General features: G+C 43.6%; 3 protein-coding genes across 4 annotated transcripts; all 3 read left to right on the forward strand.

Moving 5' to 3' along the window:
- The first annotated feature begins 134 nt into the window (after positions 1-134).
- slc13a3 (solute carrier family 13 member 3) lies at positions 135-10,683 on the forward strand. Of its 2 annotated transcripts, none has more exons than XM_086159378.1 (13): positions 135-412; positions 1,881-2,146; positions 2,698-2,873; positions 3,768-3,834; positions 4,010-4,219; positions 4,295-4,420; positions 5,411-5,503; positions 5,609-5,713; positions 5,810-5,907; positions 7,227-7,339; positions 7,521-7,682; positions 9,767-9,904; positions 9,979-10,683. In XM_086159378.1, exons 1-13 carry the CDS (start codon positions 305-307, stop codon positions 10,153-10,155), a joined length of 1,839 nt encoding a protein of 612 aa, XP_086015504.1. In that variant the 5' UTR covers positions 135-304; the 3' UTR covers positions 10,156-10,683. The 2 variants fall into 2 exon arrangements, with proteins under 2 accessions (XP_086015504.1, XP_086015505.1); XM_086159379.1 differs by having other exon boundaries at positions 4,040-4,219.
- A 1,391-nt stretch (positions 10,684-12,074) lies between these two features.
- On the forward strand, positions 12,075-14,954 carry ocstamp (osteoclast stimulatory transmembrane protein). Its single transcript, XM_086159754.1, has 3 exons — positions 12,075-12,192; positions 13,273-14,257; positions 14,342-14,954. Exons 1-3 carry the CDS (start codon positions 12,155-12,157, stop codon positions 14,684-14,686), a joined length of 1,368 nt encoding a protein of 455 aa, XP_086015880.1. The 5' UTR covers positions 12,075-12,154; the 3' UTR covers positions 14,687-14,954.
- Positions 14,955-21,651: 6,697 nt separating this feature from the next.
- Positions 21,652-23,451, forward strand: LOC147227061 (thyrotropin-releasing hormone receptor-like). Its single transcript, XM_086159424.1, has 2 exons — positions 21,652-22,419; positions 22,991-23,451. Exons 1-2 carry the CDS (start codon positions 21,652-21,654, stop codon positions 23,393-23,395), a joined length of 1,173 nt encoding a protein of 390 aa, XP_086015550.1. The 3' UTR covers positions 23,396-23,451.
- The last annotated feature ends 3,224 nt before the right edge of the window (positions 23,452-26,675 follow it).

The raw sequence follows: 26,675 nt of genomic DNA on the forward strand, positions 1-26,675 counted from the left end.
CTGTGCAAGCGTGTGTGTGTGTGCGTGTGCGTGTGTGTGTGTGTCAATCCAAGCCCCACCACCCCCTCCAAAGATGCTCCAGTCCTCTTGTCCTTGTGGGAGAGGCCAGCTGGGAAAGCCCGACAACTCGGCTTAACTATTTGACACCACTGTATGAGTAGTTAACCTGCAGTCGAACCCGTAGTTAATCTTCCCCCCGCCGTCCCCTGGACTTTAAGGTGCTGCCTGGCAGGTTCCTCTCGGCCGGCGCGGAGCTCTTTTTTTTTCCCCCCCTTGGTCCCGGCAAACTAACCGGCCTCCGGACATGAAACTATCAGTCCTGACCAAGAAGCTGTGGTGCGTCCACAAGCAGCTGGTTCTGCTCCTCACCCCGTTGCTGTTCCTGCCTTTACTTTTTACCCTTCCAGAAAAGGTGAGTCCCCCCCGTTTGTTTGTTTTTTTGGTCTTTTTTCGCACCACGTGGTTCGCCCCCCCACCCCCACCCTCCTCGTTTTAATAGCGACGAATAAATGTACGATTCGATTTGACCGCTTCTATTCACCGGTAAACTCAGATTCGATTTACACTCAAGGGTGTTTTCTGACGTTTGTTTTTTAAATCTGTTACCCGATTGGACGGCTTGAGGGATTATTTAAACAGCGTGTTACCAACGTCCAATAAACAAAAATGATCAAACTGGAATTATTGGTTATGTTGCCCTTTTTGCACCGTGCAGCGTGCGGGCTCCTCAGCTAAAATCCACCGGGGAGCCTCAGACCTGGCCGATCGCAGAGTTGCGCCGTTAAATTGGATTTTTCTGGGCTAAATAGGGTTTTTTTTGGAGGGGATTAACAGGCCAAAGTTAATTTTTTTTTGCATGCATGTGATACGAGGAGGTAATCAATATCGCAAAGTCACCGCAGAGCGCTCCTCGCCTCCTCCACCCTCCCAACAAACACGCCCACTGAAATCATCACGGTTTTGTTTTGGAAAAAAAAAACTGTGTCTTCATCCAAATCCAATTTATATGTAGGGGCCAAAATCATTACGCAGACACACGGAATCAGTGTTGGAAATTAATCTCAGGGTGTCGTCAACATCAGTATTGAGTATTTAAGCTTATTTACGCTTATTTTTGAGTTTGTTTTTTTTTCATAATAAATCAAGTCCAAGCGTCATTATTAATGAACAATTTGCCCAGATATGTGAATGAAAGAGGGGAGGCAGGAGAGGCTGTGCCTCACTTGACAACCTTGGAAAGAAAAAAATGTAAAATGAAAATAAGAATTGAATGGTAGTTTTTATCAGTGATTTGCACTATAAACATATATTTCATTTAACTTCACCAGTTTTAGACTGTTTTTTATTCAAAGTCACTGGATTTTCACATTTACTGTTCAAAAAAGAGACGCACGGTGAGGCAGCGGACTGTTGAGCCTCAATGTAGATTGACAGCGGAGATGACTGCTGGCACGCTTTCTCTCTGTACGTCGCTATTAAAATGTTAAAACTTTTGCTATATGAGCTACATTTCCAACGTACAGCGTTTTTTTGTCAACAACTTTATGTGTGTTACTAGTTTCTTGAGCTGAGTGATCAAAAAAAAAAGAGTGATGATCATTGAGTGATCATAGCTGTGAAAAGCCACTTGGTGAGGCAAGCAGTTCTCTTGCCTCGTCATAGGGGGCGCTCGTGCCCGCTAGCTGCTGCCAATCAAATGGTGAATAAGCTACTCTGTAGGGTTCATATGCTTGTAAATCTGATTGTGATGAAGTCAGTGCCTCACCAGCCATGAACCTCACTGCACATTACTGTTTCTTTCTGTGGTGAAGCCAGCTTCTCGTCCAATGACAGCTAAGTGTGACCCCTCTCCCTTGAAATAAAAAACTTTTTCATTCCAGGAGGGAAAATGTCTCTATGTGGTGGTGCTCATGGCGATGTTCTGGTGCACCGAGGCCCTTCCCCTGGCCGTCACCGCCATGCTTCCCGTCTGCCTCTTCCCAACCATGGGAATTCTCCCATCCAAAAAACTCTGCCCCCAGTACTTCCTTGAAACCAACTTCCTCTTCCTGAGTGGTCTTGTGATGGCGTCGTCCATCGAGGAGTGGGGTCTCCATCGCAGGATAGCCCTGAAGGTCCTCACCATCGTCGGCGTAAAACCGGCCTGGTGAGATTCGTTGTTATTGATCTGCTTTAATCAGTTATAACGCAGCAGATTAGTGTCACTGCTAAACAAATCCGCAAGTGCATCTCTTTCCTGAAAGCGATTCATCATGTGTGGGCGCTTGCGAACAGCAGATTGTTTTGTGATTGCGCCGCCGTGGAGGGGAAAGGTGAACACAGCCCCGGCAGGGAAAATCACTTTTCAGACGTTTCATTGGAGGAGTTATTGCTATGTTACTACAGGGTTATTACTATGTTACTACAGGGTTATTACTATGTTACTACACTTTCCTCCGTAATCACCGGCACTGAAACCACTACTTTAGGTAGCCGCAGTCCCATGCGGCTGTAAATGACTCTGAATCGAGTCTGCTCCCGGATCCCACCGGCAGATGCGAAATTAGATTCACGCTCTGCTGTAATATCCTGTTTTATTTGTCGGGGGAAAAACAGAGATGATGTTCAGAGAAGGATAACAAAAAATAAATGATGAATATAAAATCAGTAAATGAAGATGCATTAGAATTTATTAACCAATTAGCATTGTCTCCCCAGGCTCATACTGGGGATGATGATGACCTCCTCCTTCCTGTCCATGTGGCTCAGCAACACGGCCACAACCGCCATGATGCTCCCGATCGCCAACGCCATCCTGGAGAGCCTGTTCGGAGATCTGGAGACGCTGAAGCAAAAGTGCAAGTCCATAGAGGATTGCGACATGGACATCAATGGTGGGTCGGATCTCCACGCGTCTTTGCGCTTTGCGCTCAGGCCGTTCGCGGAGTCTCTTTGGCCCATCGAGCCGGGTTATTGGTTGTGTCTAGATACGCTCCCTCGACTCGCTTCAGCACAAGAACTCCAGTAAACAGAGCATACGGTATCTCTTCCATCTGCAGGGCAAGGACTCGGGCAGAGACAGAAAAACTGTAATACACGGAGGGGAGAGTGTAAAAAAAACATGTGAAGTTCATCCTGTGAAAATATATGAGTTGAACTCAAAGCCTATCGACAGCCGTCAATCAAACAGAAAAAAAAGACTACTTGGAATAGGTGATATTCATGTTCATTCGCTGGAGTCTGCGACCTCATGTGCCTCGCAACGTTAATGTTGACTGGAGCCCTTTGCGGGCCGTAATACATCACTCAATATCTAGATCAGTAACGCCAGGACAGGAGGTTTCATCTTGGCATGACCCTCAAAACCTCCATCGGACGTAATCCAAGGTGAACGCGAATCATACGGTTGAGGCCAAATCCCAATTTCCCATTTTCGCTCCCTTATCAGACTTGATCTGAGCGGGTTTCGGATTAATTTTGAAGGGATTTTTTGATAAAACAGGACAAGAACAACAGTTTATTCCGGTCAATTGTTGTTGATTGACTGTGCGCGAGCGATTCCTTAATGTGTAATCCAACAGGTGAACTTTGCACATTTTTTTAAAGCCCCCGCAGACAGTAGCCAAGTATTCAAGTAGTAAGCGATTGATATCGCCGGATCCACCCGATGTCACCCATGAAATTTGTAAACATTTGGCGGTCCAAATCCTCAAATTGAATTATTGTTTTTTTGTTGTTGTTGTTGTTGTTGTTAATAAAATGAATCTGTCATGAAATCTTTATTCCAGGTCAGTCGACCAAGCTGCATTCACTGCCGTCGATGCCCTCGGAAAAGCAAATACTGTCCATAGACAGGTGAGATGGGCGGTTGCGTTTTCGCACTGCGCACCCCAATCAGAATACCTATCGATTATGCTAAGCTAAGCTAACAGCTAACAGCAGTTTTCCATGTAACATTGAGCACCATAACTGAGCAGGTTGGGACATCTCCCTCCAAACAGTGTGTAATAATCCCCCTGTTCATTTGAAGCAATTGTACGTCTCTCAAAACTCGAAAAAGGGCGGAGGGGACGGAGCCGAGCGACACGAGGACGGTGGAGGAGAGACAGGCCGAGGCTCAGTATCAGCTGAAGGTCTGGAAAGGATTCTTGATATGTATCCCTTACGCCGCCAGTATCGGTGGGACGGCCACGCTGACGGGCACGGCGCCCAACCTCATCCTGATCGGACAGCTCAAAAGGTCAGCCGCGCTTTCTGCAAATCAGGAGGATGCAAAACGATCTGTTTCGTTGACGGTCGCCTCTGTGCTTGGCAGCTATTTTCCAGATTGCGACCTCATCAATTTTGGCTCTTGGTTCGCCTTTGCCTTCCCGCTCATGCTCCTCTTCCTCTTCTTGAGCTGGATATGGATCGCCTACCTCTACGGGGGACTGAACACGCGGTATATTCCCGTGTGAACCGTGCATTTTTACTGGAATGCGTGTGTCGGTTGAGAAATCCCTTCCCGCTACCTCTGTTAGCGCGTCGTGTTGTCATACCTGCTTCGCCTACATGGACGACCACGGCTAGCAATACTCAAACGCTCAGTCATTCACCACATTATTAAATAATAATGTAAAATTATAAGCTAAAAGGTAACAACAGACTACATGGCATGCATTAATTGCATCAAAATAATTTGATTAGATTTGATTCATTTTTATTATCATGACACATGTGCAGGTACAGCGCAGGGTGATGCAGTGTAGTATCTAACCAGTGGTGGGCAATTATTTTGGCTTTTCTTATTTAATTTTTAAGCGCGGGCCAACTACGTTTCATGTAAATTGAACAAAATGAAAATTGCAATTTAAATATTTACATTTTTTGGCATTTTATTTTAACTTTAAAGTCATTAATGATCATATAAATGTATTGACATTGTTTGCTATGTAATCATCCATACAAAATTAAACAAAAGGGAAAACATTTCTAAATTCAAAATTGATTGAAAATATTCAACGAAAATAGTTTGGTGGGCCGGATAAAAAAGCAAAACGGTCCGCAAAATGCCCAGGTCTGATCCAACCAGTGGTGCAAAAAGCAGCAGGTGCGGATTTAATGCATAACTAAAAAGTATGTACATGTTTTTTTTTTTTATGTCAATAATTTACCAGTGATTCACTGGTAAATCTGTACACACATTGTACAGATGGATTTGTGAAAAATAATGCAAATGTGAGGACGCCACAGTGCTTATTTACATTTTCTAATTTTTGTCTGTGCGGTATTGGTGTGCAACCAACGGCTTTTTCAGGAAAGCAGTTCAGGCAATTATTCAGTTACGCCGACGTCAAGTTGCCAGTCTTTGTGCTAACCTGGCACAAATAGAAGCACTAAAAGCATCTCGCCGCACCATGTCCGTTTCACCGTCTCCCGTTTCTTCCTGCAGCTTGTGCTTCAAGAGACACGACCACCGAGCCCAGGCGGAGGCCCGAGCCCGGGCCCTCATTGAGGAGGACTACAGAAAACTAGGGCCCTTAAAGTGAGGACTCGTGTATGTCTTCGAAACTCATGCAACGGTGCGTGAATTAACGTGTGCCTGCGAACAGAATGTTCGAGTAACATCCGCTCTCTGGCCGCTTTGCAGTTTCGCGGAGGGAGCCATCTCTTTTTTCTTCATCCTGTTTGCCGTCCTCCTCTTCACCAGGGATCCTAAATTTGTCACCGGCTGGTCTGTGGCTTTTAAAAAAGGGTAAGGGATCCGCGCTTCGTAAGAACTCGACGTACTTTCTCCAAACGACAACTTACTGAGCGTTTTGTGCAATCTCGTCTCCCCCCCTTCCTGAAGATACGTCTCAGACGCCGTCACCGGGGTGATCATCGTGTCCATACTGTTTTTCTTCCCATCGCAGAAACCCTCCCTTCGCTGGTGGTTCGACCCTCAAGGTCAGTGAACGCTCAACAAACGCCCGATTCGCAATTTTGTCTATCGATCTACACAAGTAACACTGAATTAGAATATATATAAATGTGCATATATATTGTTACCTTCTTCAAACAATTGCCTTAAGTTTTTCTGAAACATGAAAAAAAACTGAGCCATGTGTTGAATAAGGAAAAAAAAAAATAGTCAAAACATGACTAGGCAATTATTTCAAGAAGGCAATGATATATATGTATTTGTATATCAAATAAGCGTGCTGGGTAAGTCAAAAGTTAATATTGACAGTCAAGTCTTTGTGAAACTTTCAAAGATTAAGTGCAACTCTTGCAAGGTTCTGGAACTAAGCTGAGGAATGTTAATAATGTAGATTATCGAGGCTGAGTACATTTCCGTCTGGGGTTGAAACCATAGTTTCACTGTTTCTGTGATTAGAATAATCTCCCGAAGCTTTGTTGCCCCACTTTGGTGGTTTTCTGTGCTCTGCGCGAATGTGTGTGTGTGCGTGTGTGTGTGTGTGTGTGTGTGTGTGTGGGTGTGTGTGTGTGTATGTGTGTTCACAACTGTATGCACACATCTTGTGTGTGTGTGTGGGTGTGTGTCAGAGACACGTGTGTGAGCTTGTGTATATTATGTTCAGCTGGTCAAATAAAACAGTGGAAGCAAGCATTGAAAAAGCAAATAACGGGGTTCATTTGTTCCTTTAAATGTCGGTGAAGTCATTTTTGGAGCAAAAAGCACTTTGAAACACAGGGAACTATAATAATAATAATAATAATAATAACTAACAACAATTATTATTTATATTGTATATTAATAGTAAAACAAGTTATTATAATTTTCTCCAACTAATTGCATTGAGTTGAACGTTGCGCAATGTGAATTTTGACCAGTAGGGGGCGCCTTAATGTAAACTAAACATTTTCCTTTACATTTTTGAACCATCCAAAAAGCCAATAAGCAAAACATTGGAGAAACTTAATTTGAAAAAAATATTCAATAGCAAGCATCAGATAAAGGCAAATTTGGATGGATTTTTTTCTCTATTAATCAATTGATAAATCATCAATTGCACAGGAATCAGTATTAGTTTACCACTAGGTGGCGTATTTCCAATATATGCGTGTACTTGAGATATTGAAAGCTATATATTCTCATGTTATTTTTTTTTTGTGTGGAGTTCAGCCAACGGCGAAAAAAAGGGCACATCTAGCGAATAGTTTATTACTATTTTTTTTAATTATATTTACATTGCCTCATATTTTCAATCACTTTAAACATGATAGCTTCCTGCGTGCTGAGTTATGTATTTTCTCTTCTTCAGCTTCCAATACTCCATACGTCCCACTCCTGTCATGGAAAAAAGCCCAAGACTCCGTTCCCTGGAACATCATTCTGCTGCTGGGAGGCGGCTTCGCCATGGCCAAAGCCTGCGAGGTCATTTTTTTGCAATTTGTTTGCTTGCAGGGTCGGCTGTTAAATTGTGCGGAGATCTTAGAATCCAGGGCGTCTCTGCCGCTCCGGTCCGCTTCAGCCCGGGGTTGTTGCTCTTCGCTCGGTCGCTCGTGTTGTGATTTCATCTTTCATCCTTTGACCCTGGTCTTGTGGTGTTTGGCAGGAATCTGGACTGGCCTCCTGGATCGGCGGTCACCTCCAGCCTTTGGCCCAGGTCCCTCCCGCCGCAGCTGTGATGCTGATCACTGCCTTCCTGGCGTGTTTCACTGAGTTCGCCAGCAACACGGCGACCATCATTATATTCCTGCCCGTCATCGCGGAGCTGGTAAGACCAGGGTTAATTAAATTTCACTTTCAAACTGCATTTGTGGACATGTTTACCTTTGACTGTCTGCAGGATCACCTCAAAACTAATTTCTCTTCCCTATGAAAATCCAAAACATCATGCTTGGGTCCATATATTGATATTTGCGTTCAGGTTACAAACAGCAAGCATTGGTACGTCTCTTTATAGCATGTGAATGAAAGAGTGACTGGTCATATGTCTCTGCAACAGGCTAAAAGCAGGCTAGTGAAGTAGTAAATATAGAAGTAAATAACAAATAAATACATAAATAAACATATAAATAAATAAATAAATAAATAAATAAATAAATAAATAAATAGCCGTGAATTGTAAAAAAAAAAAAAAAAAAAAAGAAAGGAATGTATGTATGTATGTATATGGCTTCGAGATGGCTATTTGGTAAGAGAGGTCATTTCTGACTCCCAACTACTGGTACTTCGAATCTTCGGTGACTGAATTGCACGTCTTGTAAGTCGCTTTTGATTAAAGCATCTACCAAATGACTGTAATGTAATGTACTATAATGTTAAGTCTAAATCGCAAATTAACAACAACCAATCCCACGGGGGGAGGAAACACGCAGTGAAGTCTAACCAACAGGCTGCGTCTTTGTCGGTTAAATGCCGCAAAGATCGACCCCATAAAATGGAAGTTTTCTTTTGTTTTCTTTCTCACTTTGACCCACAATCCTTCTTTCCCCTATTGGTGAAAATGTTTAACAGAAAAATACATAATTTAACAAGTCCAGAAACATTCCCTTTGCAGTTTTGCACATTTGTGAACAAGACCGGTCACGACGTGGGGTTTAATTCTGTGCGTCGGCGATAATAGAGCCGTAACAAACTTAAAAGCCTTTTTTGCGAGGCGCGGCAGTGAAAATCAATGAAGTGCACCAGGGAACACAGTTTGCCTCTGACCTCCCCTTTATGTTGAAAAGGATTAGTGAGCTTGTTAAACTCTTGCAACAGATGCTGCTCTGTTTGCGGCCCGTTGGACATTAACTGCCGTTGTTAGCAATCATTACCATCCAGGGGAATTGTTTACAGGATGTATAGAAAGCTCTCCGGTCATCCTGAGCCTTCAAAACGACTCACCGCCACCCAAACAAGGGCTAACCAGCTCAGCTGACGGGATGAGGAAGCAGCCGATCGCACGCCGGCGGCAGAGTTTACACGCGCATTGGAAGAAATCGGGATAGAGGTCTCCTGTCGATCACAGGGCCGCATTTAGAGACCACTCAGTCCATCATTCACAGTCATGGAAAGTGCTGAATACTTTTATATAGCTTCCGCTTTTCACTGTTTTTTTTTTTTTTATTTGAGGTGAATTAAATCAAACGTACTGCAAAGCGCGCGCATACATTGCAGTTGGCTTGCACATAAACCGGAAGAGGAATAAAACCTGTGCTTCTAAAGCCAGAGCTCGAGAACGAGATCCAAATAACAAGAGCCAACGATCTCCTGCTTTAAGCCGCTGTGGAAGAACACATAACAACAAGAACTATTTTGTGTACACGGTAGATTATGAAATGTTACGAAAGCTCCGTGCAGAATGGCCTAGACTTACACCAAATGTAAAACCAATGTTTGCAGATTTATTTATCCATCCATATTCTGCCGCTTGTCCTGCTCTCACGGTTGCTGGGGATGGGGGAGCCCATCCCAGCTGTTGGGCAAGAGGCGGGGTTCACCCAGGACTGGTCGCCGGTTAATCGTGGGGCCACATAAACAGACAGACAACAATTCACTCATTCAATCGCGTCATTTTTCCCAATTTACCCGCTGCATGTTTTTGGACTGTGGAAGGAAACCCACGCAGAAAACACGCAAACCTCACACAGAAAGGTCGGAATCGAGCCAGGATCCTTCGTGCTGTGCCGCCCTAGACTGATCGATTGATTGATTTTTATTAAATGTGCAAGCAAATTTTGTGCCGGTGATCACATCACCCGTCTTGCGGAACTGGCCTCATCATTTCATCATGTCAGTCGAGCTCCACAGTAGGTCTCATTGTGACAACATGTTGAAGATGTGTACTCTCTCTCGTCTCGATGTCCATGCCAGGCCATCCACGTGTCCGTGAACCCTCTGTACTTCATGATACCCGCCACGACAGGATGCTCCTACGCCTTCATGCTGCCGGTGTCCACGCCTCCAAACTCCATCGCCTTCGCCTCGGGACACCTGATGGTCAAAGATATGGTGAGATGCTACGATTCTGCGGGTGTCGTTTCCCCGCGGCCCGGCTTCACGCCTCTGAATCCGCGTCTCCTCAGGTGAAAACCGGCTTCGTCATGAACATCCTCGGGGTTCTGTCGGTCGCCTTGGCGATGAACACGTGGGGGATGAGCATGTTCGACCTGAACACGTATCCCGAATGGGCTCGTCCGGTCAATAACTCCGGCCTTGACATGCAGCTCTCGCCCGTCCAGACGAGCAACGCCACCCTCTGATCGCCCCGCCGAGAGGCCGAAGCCGGAGGTTGGTTTTTTTTTTCCTCTTCTTTTTCTTCAAGATTCATCACTTAACGGACAAAAGTCGGAGTCCGGGAGCCTCGGCTGTCAACCTGCAAACAATCGATTCAAGCGGGAGGGCAACATTTCAAACCGTGGACTTTGCTGTAAACAGGAAAGCTTAGAGCAGATTTCCAATCTCTTCCCCTTTTATGAAAAGAAAAACAAGTGAGAGATATGTGAAAGGGGTGGCGGTGGAAAATCCTCCACCGCGAGCTGCTTGCGTCAAAGCTTCAATGACCTCTGCTGGAAGACTGAGAGAGACCTCTGTGAATAATGCTCTTCAAAATTATCTCTCTCTCTATATATATACATATATATATAAATATATACATTTATGTAAATCACCGATAGAGATTATTTTTGTTAATAATATGGCACATGCTTAGTAACCAAAGCGACGTCAGAAGATATGAATCTTTTCTATATCAGAGGAAAAATCCTACTGTGTAAAATACTTGATTCCCGTTCAAGTCACTAGTTGCTGTTACGTCCCCAAAAAGTTTTTTTTTTTTTTTTTTTTTTCAGATTAAAACAATTTAAGCCAACATGCAGACGTGTTGATTCCCAGCCGGTGTTTGTCCAGCGTTTCGGTAACCGTCTGAAGTCACGTGTCCGACAACAATGGTTAACTTGTGGAGGGTCGCGTTGGGTTACTCAGTGTGTGCGCAAGTCTGAGCCAAAGGTCTGGCAGTGTTTTCAATACAAAAGCGCAAAATAGAAAAAACCTTGCAGAACAGTGACATCAGGCACTCAGCTGCCGGAAACCCATGGAGAACATACAGAAAATGAGTAAGCACTCTTGGACCCGTTTCTATTTTTGTTTATTTTCTATCTTCCTTTTTTTGTGTGCTCCTTTTGAAATGCACAGTGACATTACTGAAAAACCTGATTTGAAGATTACAAGGGAGAATTTAAATTTTGGCCACTGTAAATGTAATATTAGTAGTACTAATATTAAGTATTACTTGCAGTAGTATTAGTGCTATTTCATATTATTATTATCATTATTATTATTATTATTATTATTATTATTATTATTATCATTATTATTAGTATCAGTGTTCTTCTTCTTCCTCTTATCGTTATCATTATTATCATTCTTCATTATTACTATTTTAGTACATGAATTCATTATGTTTCTGATTGCATCTTCCAACCAAACTCCCCAAATGTTAGCAAAAACAATAGCATAAATAAAAATAAGGAGATGGGGTGGTTAGCACTTCCACCTCGCAGCAAGAAGGTCCCTGGTTCTATTCCGAGGGCTTTCTGTAAAATATACCGGTGCGGGTTTCCTTCCACGGTCCAATCGGATGCAAACGGTTCATTGGAAAACCTGCATCGCTCAGAATTGTGAATGAGAGAGTGAACGGGTTTATGTCGATATATGACGCGTGAACAGTTGTGTGTCTCTACATGATGCATGAATGACAGGTTAAATGGTCGCGTGTCTCTAAATGATGTGTGAATGAGTGAATGAATGGGTGCATGTCTCTTTATTGTGCATGAATGAGGAAGTGAATGATTGCACGTCTATATATGAATTAGAGGGCTAATGGTTGTGGGTCTCTACATGAGGCGTGAATGAGAGGGTGAATGGTTGCATGTCTATATATTTATGGCGGAAAGCAGAACTTCTTTTATTTTCATCTGCAACATGAGAAATAAACCCAATGCAGCCGTGGTGAGAGGGCCACGAGAGGGCTGAGGCCACGAAACCCAGATGCTGCGGTGACTCACCGGACACATGGACGCTTCACGACGCCTCCGGACGTGTCACGCCGCCACACATGATCCCGTGTTCTGTCACGGCCGAAGGTGTAGCTCTGACCACACATGCCGACATGAGGGTGACTGTTCGCTGCATTTCCCCTTTCCTCCACGCAAATTCACACATCCACGGTTTTGTTCACAAGCTCTTTACTTCTCCGAAAGCATGAAGATAGTTCCGGAGGCTGTCATTTCTCCGCTCAGGTAAGAGCCGTCGTACCTTTTGTTCAGATTTCTCCCCTGAACAGGCGAAGGAAAGTACCTGAGTACATCAAAACTCAAGTCCTAGTTTTTACATGTAGTACTTGCTTGGGAGTTTTTAATTTTATACTATTTTATTATTTCACTATTCACACTATTTAAGACAAACTCTACATGATTTAGATTTAGGAAATACACTTTTATCATCCTTGGTTAAACTGAGTAAACTACAGACTGTACAAATGTACATTTGATAAAGTCATATATTATGAACTGTTAGTTATTTTTATCTCGTATAAGTCTGTTAGAGCATTTGAACACTATATTAGGGGGGAGATCAGTATCTTAATATATGAGTTTATTAAATGTTATGGGCTGTTATATTTATCAAATTTACATTTAATAAACTCATATACTATGATACTGAGCTGATATTTCTATTTAATATATCCCCCAAGATATTGTTAAAATGCTCTCACAAACTTGTAATAAATAAAAATAACTAATAAGCTGGCGAAGTCTCCAAAAGTATCACTTCACTTTTGGTCACAGACAGTCCTCAGTTTATGACGTTCTTGACCAACGGCGTTTTGCGGTTACATCTTTATCTCCCATAAATTTTTTGCAAAAGTCTCGTTCCATCATCCCGACAACCGGCGCTTGCGGCGTTAAAACAAATTTCTCACGGAAACTAGTCAGCTTTGTTTACATTCGTCAGTTGTGCACTATATTTGGTTGTGTATGCAGTATATGCTAAGCTAAGCTAAGCTAATCACCTGTATTTACACTCACATTGTATCATCAAACTCTTTCCCAGAGTGACATGAGAGTAACAAAATAATAATCGAGCACATTAACAGTAAAGTGCACGATAAACAACAAACATTAAAACTATAGAATACAAAGTGCACGCAGATAATCTTCAATCTACCGTTACTGAGGTGAAAGGATGACAGAGATTTAACAGGATAAAAACCTGCATAAATGGTCTAAAATTTGAATATAGAGAGTAGCAGCACACTTCTCTGCACAGTTTAGTGGAAAAAACAGTCATTATGTGCGGGTTGTGGTGTTTCTCCCTAGGAGGTTTGGATCTTCCAGCAGGTCAGTGAAGTCCGTTCTGCTGCATCTGTGGGACGTTTACTCCTCGCCTTCGCCCACAGGGAGGGACGTGTGGACCCTGCTTTCTCTCTGTTTCACGCTTGCTGCCGTCACCGGTGGCCTTCTCCACCGCTGGCTCTTCCAGACCCTGAGATACCGCCATGACGCCTCCGCCCAGATGGCCTGCTTCTACGGCGTGGCCATCTTCCTGGTCTCCTTCCTGTGCCACCCCTTGCGCTGCGTTCTGACCATGACGTTGCCGACTGTCTGCACCAAACAAGGGCGCAAACTCGTCCTCTCGGGCGCAGTCGTAATTCTGATGGCTAACGTCGTCGCTAACATCACGGGGAACATCGGGGCGGTGGTCCGACTCCTGAAATGCACCGCCGAGGGCTTTTCGAAGATGCTGTTAAACTCGTCCGAACCTTTGAACGCCATCAAGCGGGACCTCGTGGCGGAAGCCGTGAAAGTGAGGAAGGAGGACTTGAGCATCGTGACCAACCTGAGGAAGTTAGATCATTTCGCACATGTCGATGTGTCAGGAGTCCAAAGTAGGTTCGCAAAGTTGATCGGACAGATGGAAATAAACTTCTCAGAGGCCAGAAAGCTGCTGGCCGAGTGCAGGCTGTTCTCCAACCGGATTCTTGCCGCCGTCTTTGTCGCTCTGCTCGTCTTTGAATCGGCCCGATACCTGAAATCGTACCTGACGTCGGTGGAGTTCGACAACGGCGCCGTCTCCGATGAGGCCGAAAGGCAGGCCGCCGGTAAAACGGCTACTGTCAGATGTAAAATATCGGGCGAGGAATGCACCTCCTCTCTTGTATCGCTGGTCATGGTGACGCTTTATTTCGTTGCGATCACCGCGGTCGTGGCTTTGGACTACGTTGTTTATCACGTCATCCAGTTCATGGTCCCGTGGCTCTTGGACTTTCCTCCGACGTCGGCGAGCATCGCAGTTTCTTCCAAGGTAATGCTGGAAAAACAACAAACCGGCCACCTCGCCAGTTTCGAGTTTCCAAAGCATTTCGCATTTCCTTCCATCTCCTGACAGGGGCAGTGGTTCCTCCCTGTGATGTGCATCATCCCCGGGTCGTGCGTCAAGCAGCGGCTACCAGACTTCCACAGGGAGTACAGGTGGAGCTTCAGGCCAGAGCCGTCGCTCTGCGATGCGACGACGTCGGCCCCCAGCCTCGGAGTGAACCTCCTGCTGGGATGCCTGTGGCTGGCGAGCTACCTGCTGGTGCTCCTGGAGGTTTACGCCGGCCGCCTGCGCAGGAACATCTCCGCATCCTTTTTCAAGAAGCAGGAGGAGAGCAGGACGGCTCACCGGCTGAAGAAAAAAGAAGCAAAGCGGGACAGGAAACAGATGGTTTCTCTTGAGGTTGCTTGCAGGTGAACAGCTTTTTACTGGGTGATGCTTTGCCAGTTGGTCTGCCGCTCGCAAAGCATCAGATTTCAAAGAAAATTGTAAATATTTTAGTCTTGCACCGCAATCTGACCGTTCTACAAATATATACTGAATATATGTTTTTATTCTTATTCATAAATGTTGCTTTTACATTTTACTTTCTCGTGAATTATTCTGCGATCGTAGCGGCCCCTCTATCCGTTCTGGTATTTAAAAAGAAAACTTGGTGAGAAAATTCCTGAAAATTTGGAGAGAAGTTGAGCACAAATGAGAAGGGGGGAAAAAAATACAGTGAAAAAATATGATTAAATAATCATAAATTCAGATGGGAGATGATTTGATAAATCTATTCAGTTAAATTCATTGATAGCTTGTAAAGAATTAAAAGCTTTAAATAAAATACTATATTCAGTTTGTTGCTTCTGAGGTGGGCAGTGCAGAGGAGACAAGTGTGAAAAAAAGAAAGAAAGAGGAAATAAACTGATTTTTTGTGACAAAGAGTCTAGTTTTTCCGTTTCGCAGCGGAAAGATCTTTGGTTCAATTCCAACAGGAGTCCTTTCTGTGTTGAGTCTCCATGCTCTTCCATTTTCCGCACGGAGTTCCTACCGCAGTCCAAAAAATGTGCAATCGGTTCATTGACGACCCGAAATTGGCCAGATGTGTGACTGGTTGAATGTTTCCATATGATGCATGAATGAGAGAGTGAATGGTTCTACATCTACAGGACTGTCACAGAAAATTAGAGTATTGTGATAAATTTCTTTATCTTCTGTAATGCAATTACAAAAACAAAAATGTCATACATTCTGGATTCATTACAAAGCAACTGAAATATTGCAAGCCTTTTATTATTTTAATATTGCTGATTATGGCTTACATCTTAAGAAAACTCAAAAATCCTGTCTCAAAATATTAGAATATCATGAAAAAGTAATTTTTGTTTTTTTAATTGCATTACAGAAGATAAAGAATTTTACCACAATAGTCTAATTTTCTGAGACAGTCCTGTATACAACATGTAGATAAGGAAGTAAATGGTTGTAAGTCTATATTTGATGTGTTAATGAATGAATGATTGAATGAATTAATGAATGAATGAATAGGAGTACATCAATCATATGTGACTAAGACAGGGTGTTTGTTGTATGTTTATATGACCGGTGAATGAAAGGGTGAATGGTTCTGTGTCTATAGGAGGTGTAGATGAGGGAGTTAATAGTTAGATGTGTGTGAAAGAATGAATGCATGAATACATGAAATGTCTCTTTATGACAGGTGATTAAAAGAGAGTGAATGATTGTATGTTTCCATACGATGCCTGAATGACATTGAATGGCTCTGTCTCTATATGAGGTGTAAATTAGAGAGTGAATGGTTATAATTTGATGAAAGGGTGAAAGTTGTACGTCTATATGATTATTCGAATGCACTAATGACCCCCCGCCCCCACATCAGGTTCCCCTGTCTCAACATTGGTTTTTAAAGATGCATCATTTGAAAAAACCTTTTTCATTTGCTCCACCTTTTTGCTTTTTTGCAGGGTACTCATGGCTTTGTGAGCAAAAGCAACAGCTTGAGATTTTTTTTCCTTTTCTTTTTCTGTCACTTGTCTTCGCTTCTCTGCACCAGTAGATGTCACTCTGCTGCTTCGGGCTGGAGAGAACAGATAACGGCAAAGTAGGTCCAAGAATTATGTGGGAACATATTAAATGTTTTACTCTACGGCCGTTGGTCCAGATGGCTTTGGCAGATCGAGGGCTTTTTTGAGCACGTCTAACAATTCTTCAGCCTATTTTAATCAGTCGCAAAAAAGAATCGCTTCTTTTTCTCCTTCTTTGTGTTTTATCAGTTGAGATAATGCTTTGAATCCCGCAAGGCTTTGGGTGACTATTTTAAGACCTGACTCGTGGATTATTAATAGAATCTATTTTTAAGACCGAATTGTGGCACAGGTTGCCTCAAAAAAAAAAAAAAAAAAAAAAAAAAACCATACTGAGCGAAGATGACACTGTCGTAGGTCCAGGAAAGAAAATTATTTTGTGATGAGATGAATTCTCTGATGATGCCCACACACACACGCACAGCTGCAGCTTTCTCCACCAACCTCATTAATTCTGTGAAAAATAACATTGTCACTGTCTTTTTGCAGACGCTCTGAGGTGGACATCTTGGCATGCAGCATTTCAATCAGGCAATTATATGCATGAAACCGGTTCTGCGGGGTCTTCCTCCCTCTGCGAAGCTGTTACCCCTTCATTAGGACGAGTGTCGACAGGCAAAAAAAATCTACCAGTCTATCAGGAATCGCCCGTGCCTTTGCTGACAATTCTCTCCATTTTTTTCCGAGCTTTCAGAAACGTCTTTGCACGACCCGTTGAGTCGGAGGCGTTAAAGTGCCTGGATGACGCAACGCAAAACTTCACCTGAATTCACACTGGATGGCTCACCTTATAACAGTTCCAACTTGGGTTTGGTTATATTTGCAGACTCAATATCCGCTGATAAATAACCTGGTCAAGGCCAGCTTTTATTGCTTTTAGCTTGGTAAATCAATTTTTTTGGATGTTTTATCAAAATGTGCATTTAAAACCCTCCTAAAACTGGCCTTTGGCGCTCTGAGCTCTTTCAAAAATCCACCCTTTTCCTCTGGTTCACACCAAATACAATGCAGCAACAGAGCTTGCATGGTGCTCATCCACCTATCGTTCCTTTTGGGGAGTTTCTGTTCCTCATCTAGCTGCGGTTCGTCCCTCGCCTGTTTATGAAGAGGCAGATAAACAAACCAAAAGCTGCACTTGGAAATTCCAAAAGGTGTTAAAAATACTTATAAATGTTATCAATGATGATATAGCCTATAATCATTGTGGAGGTTTCTGTGTGTGTGTGTGTGTGTGTGTGCGTGTGTGCGTGTGTGCGTGCGTGCGTGCGTGCGTGCGTGCGTGCGTGTGTGTGTGTGTGTGTCGGCGGGGGATTGAGCATAGACTAATTAACAACTTAAACTGGCAGACGTTGCACTTATAGTAAAAAAGGCAACTACTTCTGCAGAATAATGCTGTTTCTCCCTGCATGGATGCCCGTAACCATTGGTTACCACCTCAGGGGGAAGTATTTCAGTGCAGTGGTTAAAAAATATTTGATAAATACCAGAAAGAAATTCTATTACTGTTCAAGGAATAATTTTAAAACATTTGTCTGTATAACTTTGTTGCAGGTCAGTGTATTAATCCGTCCGTTGCCTCCACCTGCTGAGAAGGACGAGGTGGCCTGAGATCGGCCGAAGACCTCCTGTGACGTTGGGGTGTGTGTGTTGGGGAGGAAGGCACAGAGAGGGGTGGAGGAAAGCTAAAAACACTGATCCATCGAGGAGTCTCCCCCCCGAGACCGTGAAGGAGGTGGGTAAGAAGAGGATGTTGCCTAAAGTGTTCAATCCATTGGTGTGTCAAACACCACAACGTTCAGCTTCACTTCCATATTGTTTTGTGTAGAAATGGTAATGATCTAAATCAGGGGTGTCAAACCCACAGTGGGCCAAAAGTCAAAATTGGGACAAAGTCATGGGCCTACATTGATATTTATAAAAAAAAAATCTCCCTCCAGACATAATGATCCTTTTCACATGCATCCAAACAAGTTTTGCTTAAGAGCTGAATGTTGAATAAGCAAAGCTTAATATTTTACTATAAATAACTTAATGTTGCACACACGCTAAATCAAAATGAATATAAATGTCATTCATTTCTTAAATAAAAATTCAATAAAAATGATATACCTCTTTTTATTTGCTGTCCTGAACTAAATTTCAACAGTAACCCTTTCCCACAGGCTAATGGTAAATATAAAAATACGATAACAATAATAAACCAGCTAACTAATAATAATCATATCCTTCGGGGGAATGTGAAACCATTCAAGCCCATGTCTTGGAGTAGCAAGAAAGAGTGCATAAAGAAAACATGCATTATAGCTCAGTTTGCTACTCACTGATGTGTCCAAGCCAGATATTCAGATTGGCAGATATTCCGCCTCCCACCTGTCCAGAAAGTACCTTTTTTCTGTCTTTCTTTTTGCCATTTTTTGGAGGTGTTTTGGGTAGCACAGTGCCAGTATTAGCATAGATCTCAATGACTCCTGTCACCAGAAGAGAGGCCGATTATGGGTCCTGTTGTGATTTTCACGACAAAACACCAGCTGAACGTTCTGGGATTTGTATTATTAGCGGTACATGCGCTGTAGGCTATAATATCAACGGGCTACCTATAATAGTCATTTGCTTTGGCTTCACGGGCCAAAAGTTAGCCCGCTGGTCAGAATTTGATCTATGTTCTAAATTAAATAACTCGTGCTATTGCATGTTTCCATTAAACTGAGGAATGCTAATATCTTAAAATCTTCAGTTTCTTTATAGAAGATATATATAGAAGATATATATTTAAGTTTAGGAGGAGTATCAAATTTTCATCTGGATCAAGTTGATGTTAGAATCACAGTCCAGGTGCAAATCCTTTATACTGATATGTGCGAAAAGCTTTGGCCAGTAGAGCTGACTCTGACTCTGATTCTGATTGAATCTGAATCTGATTCCGATTCCGATTCCGACTCCGACTCCGACTCCGGCTCCAACACCAGCTCTGATTCTGATTCTGTCTTGAACTCTGACCCTTACTCAGCTTCTGATTCTGATTCTGACTAAGAATCTGTTACGTCCACTGGGACTGTTCGCTAGAAGCAATGTCTGTTGTGTTCTCCCTCTCCCTTCTCTGATTCTAGGTGGGCATGTGACGTTGTGTGGCGGTGAGGCAGACAGGTGGAAGCAATTGACAATCAGCAAACAAGGCGCAGCTGATTGCCCACACCCATCTTGTGCAGCTTAAAAGCCGCACACACCGGATGTCTAATTGCTGGAACGTCACATTCCACAATGACGTCCACCGCGTCACACATGCGTCTACCTGGTTTTGTTAGTCCCCCCTCGCCAGCTCAGCTTCTGTCCGTCAGAACCCCTGGATCATTCCACCGGTCTGCTACACCGTCATCCAACTCCACCGCCACACACTGTGCTCTGCCTGCCTGGAACCCCCGCTTGACTCACTGCCTTCCCACCAGTTGAGTACCGTAGGATCATTTAGATTAGGAATCCTTGCCTTACTGAATTTGCCAGTTCATTCATTCGCCTGTTTGTCTGTAGCCCGTTCGATAATTGATAACGTTAGGTTGTATCGCCGCCTAGGTCTGTTCACTAGATTTTCTAGTCGCCTTTGTCCCTTATTCAGTATTTTGGCTATCATTAAATATTTATTACTAAATTCTGAGTCCTGCTCGTGTCTTGTTGTTCCGCACCTGAGTCTTTGAATCACCTGTAACAGAATCTGACTCGGACACACTCGACTGTTTGATCGCAGAGTTTTTCAGCACCACATCTGAAAAGTATTGAACTCTCAGGATGGGTTTTTCAACAAGTTCAGAGAAACTGTACCTTTTAACAATTTTTGAGCCACACTCCCGGCATGCTTGATCGTGCAACAGTGGGAACATGCCGGTCAAAAAAACACTTTCGTCCGGAGGGTCCGACTCCCCCTAAGGTGCCAAAAAGCCTCACAGGAACCCTGACAATCCCTCCATAGATGTTTTGTCTGTTCGTCCCTCGGGAGACCAAAGCGTGGCCGTATGACGCCTTCAAATAATCCAAAGCAGCTGATTTGGCCTTTTGTCGTCAGGCTGTTAAAATGGTCTGCTACACGACTGTGTCCGGCAGGCAGTCACCGCTGGGCATGATGTGTTCAATTGCAGCCTCCCTTCGCCATTGTCTTTATAATTATAGGGTTTTCAGTTCCCGCCGTGGCCCCGCTGGATGACATTGTGAGCTCAGATGAGGGGAGGAGAAGGTGGGTGTGATTGATTTTGAAGTTGGTGGCTGTACAAGGAAGAGTGTGTGTGTGTGTACATTGTGATATCATCGTGTGTGAAGCGGGTGGGAGGGTTGCGCTGGGAAAATAGGGAGGGGAAGCGAGCTGCAGGCAGATGTGGACGACTCCGGCAGCGGGAGAGGAGCAGTCATCTGTTTTCCCCTGGCTTACGGCACCTGGGCTGCTGCCATTTCAAACTGACCACTTGTCTTTTTTCCGAGAGATGGTAAGATTCCCCTTTTACTTCTACCCCTGGATTTTTTTTTTTTTTTAATTAAACTGAATCTTAATCATTTTTTTCCAGTGTAATTAAGTCACACCCTTCAGTTGCAATGAATTAACCATTGAACTCTGGGACTAATGAAGCTCTTTATTTCTGATCAAAAAAATTATATAGTCTTATGTTACTGCAGGATAAAATTAAGATAAAATTTCATATCTGTTTTTTCCTCTCCCAGGGGTTAATTTTTGAGTGCAGTTGTTGGGTTTTCATCCAAAGGGTGGGGATGACAAATCCCACAACCGCTTTGACAGTTTCCTTTTCCATCTTGTCGCTCCGACGGAACCTGCAGAACCGACTGGACCTTCTCTGTGTTTATTGCAGTTGATGGGGAACTGAGGAGAAACACTGAATTTGTCAATTAAAATCAAATTTTAATTTTAACACCCATATTTAGTGATAAAACAATAAAATAAACACTTTTTAAAGTTAAATTTGCAAAATGTACTTTAACCAGCTGAGCTATTCAGACCCACATAGAATAACGGGATGATATTGTAATTCAATGATCATACTTTTTTATTTTTTTTACTTTTCATTCTGAGAGTGCGTCATTCAGATGGCCCAGTGTTGGTTGGTTATTTAGTGTGCATATATGTGTATGTCAGTAAACAGTTTATATAGTAATTCACTTTTATTAACCTGAGACTCATGTGAAGCCTCATTTTCAACTGCTTTTAATTTCTCGCCTCACGTTAGTTTCTCCTCCACGTTTGACTTTAGATCGCGACGTCGAAGACCGGCTGAAACTTCATCAGACTTAGAAGCGATGGAGAACGACACGGCCCTCTTTCAGGACGCCGCCCGGGTGTTGAATCTGACTCAGATGCCCCTTAAGCCCCTGGAAGAGCAAGTCGTGACCATATTCTTGACGATGCTCATCTGTGGCGTCGGGATCGCCGGGAACATCATGGTGGTGCTGGTTGTACTTCGTACCAAACACATGGTGACCCCGACCAACTGCTACCTGGTGAGCCTGGCGGTGGCGGACCTCATCGTGCTCCTGGCCGCCGGGCTGCCGAACATCTCGGACGTGGTGGCCTTTTGGATATACGGCTACACGGGATGCTTGTGCATCACTTATCTGCAGTACTTGGGCATCAACGTGTCTTCCTGCTCCATCACGGCGTTCACCATTGAGCGGTACATCGCCATTTGCCACTCGATAAAGGCCCAGTTCATCTGCACTGTTTCCCGAGCCAAGAGGATCATAGCCGGCGTCTGGATCTTCACGTCCCTCTACTGCATCATGTGGTTCTTTTTGGTGGACACCGATGAGACAGTCTACACCAATGGAGTGGTGGTGACCTGTGGCTACCGCGTCTCCAGAAGCCTCTACATGCCCGTCTATTTCCTGGACTTCACTTTATTCTACGTCATCCCTCTCATCGTGGCGACGGTGCTGTACGGCCTCATCGCCAGGATCTTGTTCATGAGCCCTCTGCCCTCACACCTGAGCGACAGAGGATCCGTCCACCAAGGTCACTCCAGCAGCACCAACAAGCCCAGCAAGGGGGCGGTCAGTGCCAGGAAACAGGTACAGTCAGGGGGTTGATAACAAACACGAAACCAAAATGAAAGGGATTAAATGAAGGAAGTATGGAGGCCATTACTTCATACGTGAACAGCATCTGTATTTTACATATTGGTCAAACAATAGTCTCTTTCGGACTGTAGTAACTTTTTATAGTTCCGCGAACATTCTCAGTACTGTTTTTGTCCATTGGGACGGCACAAGAACCGGGGAACCACGGACTCCAGTTCGTAGAACCACTTTAGCTCCTACTCCGAGGTGGGGTCTTTTTACGGTTCCAAAGGAACTCACCTGAAGTAAGTGCTTGGTGGAATTCATAAGCTGCGCCCTTTACCAGATATTTCTTATGGACCGCACGGCGCCATTTTTAAAAACCCCTGTTTTCACTGGTCAACTGTTGTCTTGTGACAAAACGAACAGAACTGGTGAGAAATGGCCGTGATTCCCAAAAAGTCACTTTTCACATAAACATCCCATTGTCGAAGGACGGCTAAAAACAACTCTCCAAAAATAAGCAACAATAATGTTAATGCTCTAATACTTTGCATATATCCCCTCCTCTGCACTGTGCTAGATCACAAAGATGCTGGCGGTGGTGGTCGTCCTCTTCGCCTTGCTGTGGATGCCTTACCGAACGCTGGTGGTGGTCAACTCCCTCATCGACCCGCCTTACCACGGCACGTGGTTCTTGCTCTTCTGCAGGATGTGCATCTACACCAACAGCGCCATCAACCCCATCATCTACAACCTCATGTCCCAGAAGTTCCGCGTCGCGTTCAAGAAGCTCTGCAAGTGCGGCTGCCGGCGGCGAGAGAAGGCGGCCGAGTACAGCGTGCCCGTGTATTACAACGTGACGAAGGACTCGTCCCACGAGAGCAACGATCAGCTCACGGAGCAGGAAGACGTGTGCGGCCAACAAACCGCTAAGAGGTCAGACTTCACGGACGATGACGCCAGCACATTCAGCATATCTCAGTAGAGGGCCGCTTCTTGTGCACAACAAGTTATTTATATTTATTTGAAAGTGAATGACATTGTTATTTCCACCCGCTACGGTATAAATATCTATCCAGGCTGAAAATGTATTTATTCGCTCTACTTCTTTACATACCAAAGGCTGTATGAAGAAAAAAAAACAATGCAAATCCTGCATTCTCTGGAATGAGCGGCAAAAATCGGCGGCGACATCACTTATTAGAAACGGGATCAAGTATTCATTCACATTTTATGAGGACCTGGACCAGTTTACATGGTGTTTTCATTTCTTTAAATTTGTAAAATGCTGATTGCCTGCAACCCCGGTATTTTAACTGTCAGGTGTTTTATTTTCACTTTTGGAATGTCCCGATTTTGGGGGCCTCCTTGTAAGAAACAGCACGAAGTCAGTTCAGCAACAGCGGTTGCATCCTATCACTACCATCCAATCGGTTGCAAAGTATGCAAGGAGTTCCTCGAGAGTCACTCAGGACCAATTCTTGTTTTTTTTTTTTTTTTTTTGGTGTCGTTGCTTGGTTTCATCCTTGTTGTGCTAATAGTATGTAGCCTGACCGAGTTGACAACGTAGTCGTGGATATCGGTAGCTGTTAAGTCGTTATCATGATGTATGACGTTGTTATTACGAGATAAAAGTGGAAACTTTCGGAAGGACCTCTTGATGGTGAAGCAAAGTGAAGAGATCCCATCACGTGGACTGCAACTCCACCAGCAGCCCCTCGAGGGTCGGACCCCTCAAATAGTTCATTCTGCTGTAATCGGACTGCTATGTTTGGGCCAGTAGAAATTAAATAATCGGAGAAAAGCATGAAGTGCATTATGGTAAGGAGAAGCGAAAGACGGTGTCGGACAAATCGATCAATACTTTTCATGAAGTCGGGCGAGCCGGAGGAAAGGAGTCCAGCCAGTGGAACTAAGCCAAGGTTTCTGGGATTTTTCAACCTTGCCGTATCTGAGGGATTTAACTCAGTCGCAGAACTACCGGTATAAAAAGCCAAAAACCTAAGAGGGAGAAAAATGACCTTTTCAGCTGATAAGAGGACGGAGTGGGAGGCCATCAGAGACACAGCCTGAAATTTCGGGGGACGTTATTGAGGACGACACAGCAGGAAAGAATCAAGTACCATTGAGGGAAACCATTATAGACTGTGGCTTCACAGGGCTGGGTTCTAGGGAAGCAATGAGTGTGTGTGTGCGTGTGTGTGTGTGTGGCATTAGCAGAGGAGTTTTAAGGGTGTGACATCACTTTCACAGTTGAAATAGAAAATCACTATCACATTCAGTGAGACATAGAGCATCAGCGAAATCTGACCACTGCATTTGACCCACCATTGATGTGCAGCCACTGAGCGGCGCCAGGGGAGCAGCGAGGGGTTCGGCATCTTGCTCGACAACGCTTTGCCAGGCTAGTAGGAGCCGGGAATCCAACCGGGAATGTTTGGTTCTATGGACGACCGTTCAAATCTCCACCTTGTCGAGCAGTGAACTATTCCCATCTTGGGCCTGTCGATTGCCGCTCGAACCATGGCAAAGTCCGCATCCCGTGCTTTGAAAACAGAGGGCGAAGCTGAGGTTCAAAAAAGGAAAAACCTGCGAAAATGTTACAACCGGAATGAATGATCAAAATTTACACGGCGGGTCTCTGGTAAATTCACACCTCAATAAAACAGTCAGTTCGACCATCCGGATGTTTGCTTTTCATCTCTCGTATGCTTTACACCAAGGATGGGCAATTATTTTGGCTGGAGGACCACATTTCTCATTTAATTTTGATGTGCAGGCCAACTCGGTATCATGTAAACAAAATATTTAAATTTTCTGCATTTTATTTAAACTTTAAAATCATTAATGATCACGTAATGTACCGACATTATTTTGTAAGTAATCATCCGTACAAAATTAAACAATAAGAAAAAAATAAGGAGTTTCTAAATTCAATATTGATTGAAAATACTTATAAAAAATATTTATTGAAATATTCAAAAAAAGTAGTTTGGCGGGCCAAATGAATAAGCAAAACGGGCCAGGATGTGCCGTAAAATTCCCGCATCTGCTTTATACGATTTATTAAAAGTGTGCCTGGGAAAGTGTTGATCACTCCTTCTCTAATAATGTTTGATCTTAAAGAAATAAAAATTTTTGAGTGATTAAACCAATTATTACCAAATGTAAACCTTTGTTACCCTCATGTGATCCAAAAGTAGCTCTCAGACGTGTGATTGGATGAATGAATGGTTGAATGTCGTGATATTTTCAGAGAATGAACGGTCATGTGTCTATCAATTTGTGATTGAGTGATTGAGCCAGGGAGGATTCTGCAGTACAACTATTAATGTTAATGGCCATCTTTATTTTCACCTTGAAAATACCCCAAAAAATAGAATCTCTGCAATCAGTCCTCCCTCATTCAGCTTGTGTCATTCAATTTCCCATCAAGTTTTATTTTGGGTTGTCAGAAATGTCGGCACACAACAGACGAGCGGGTGACGGTAATTGTTTTCTGGTTTGCAGCCTCCGTTAGCAGTTGAGCACTCAGCCTGCCCGCATTGTATCAGTCAAGATACACTATTTAAATCAGTATTTTCTACATTTTTGCAGTTTATTATGTACATACTGCATATCAGGCGTGGCTTTATGTGAGTCCTTATTTCTAAAAGCCGTATGTGCCAATATAATAGCCATGCCGTGTGCGGGTCAGCTAATGCTAAACTGTCGAGTTCATCTGAGAGAAGTTAAGTCAATGCTAATTTCTGATTGTAAATAAGATGTGTATTTGCTGATAAACCATATCCACTTTTCCTCTCACCCCTGGGAATGCTGATATTAAAGGTTTTTAATTGTCCGATACTTTCCTCGGCCTGGACTCACGAATCCAGATGGAAACTCAAGACATGATTCATAATGAAACCGTAGGATTTCTGCCGAGACGTCGTCTTTTAAAGAAACAAGTCTGACAAATGGCGACAGCTTTGACCATTTTGTCTCGTTGTTTGACAGCGACCTCCGCTTGGAAATGGCAGTTCTTAAAATAGGCTTGTTAGATTGCTGATTTATTTGGTCCAAGGCAGAACGTCTCCCCGAAAGTCTTCTACTTCATGTAACAAATAGCACTTCATAAACATATTTTCGTATTTTCGTAATTTTATACGTTTTTTTTTTTTTTTTCTACCCGCAGACGCACTTCCTGCATACTGGCTAAATTCATCAGTACCGAAATGTCAAGCGTTTCACAGAAGTTCTAAAATCATGCAGCCTTCTCACTCAAA

Source organism: Fistularia commersonii, chromosome 14, assembly GCF_037954325.1.
Source record: "Fistularia commersonii isolate RoL2024-O1a breed Wild chromosome 14, RoL_Fcom_v1.0, whole genome shotgun sequence".
In the NCBI taxonomy this organism is placed as follows: Eukaryota; Metazoa; Chordata; class Actinopteri; order Syngnathiformes; family Fistulariidae; genus Fistularia; species Fistularia commersonii.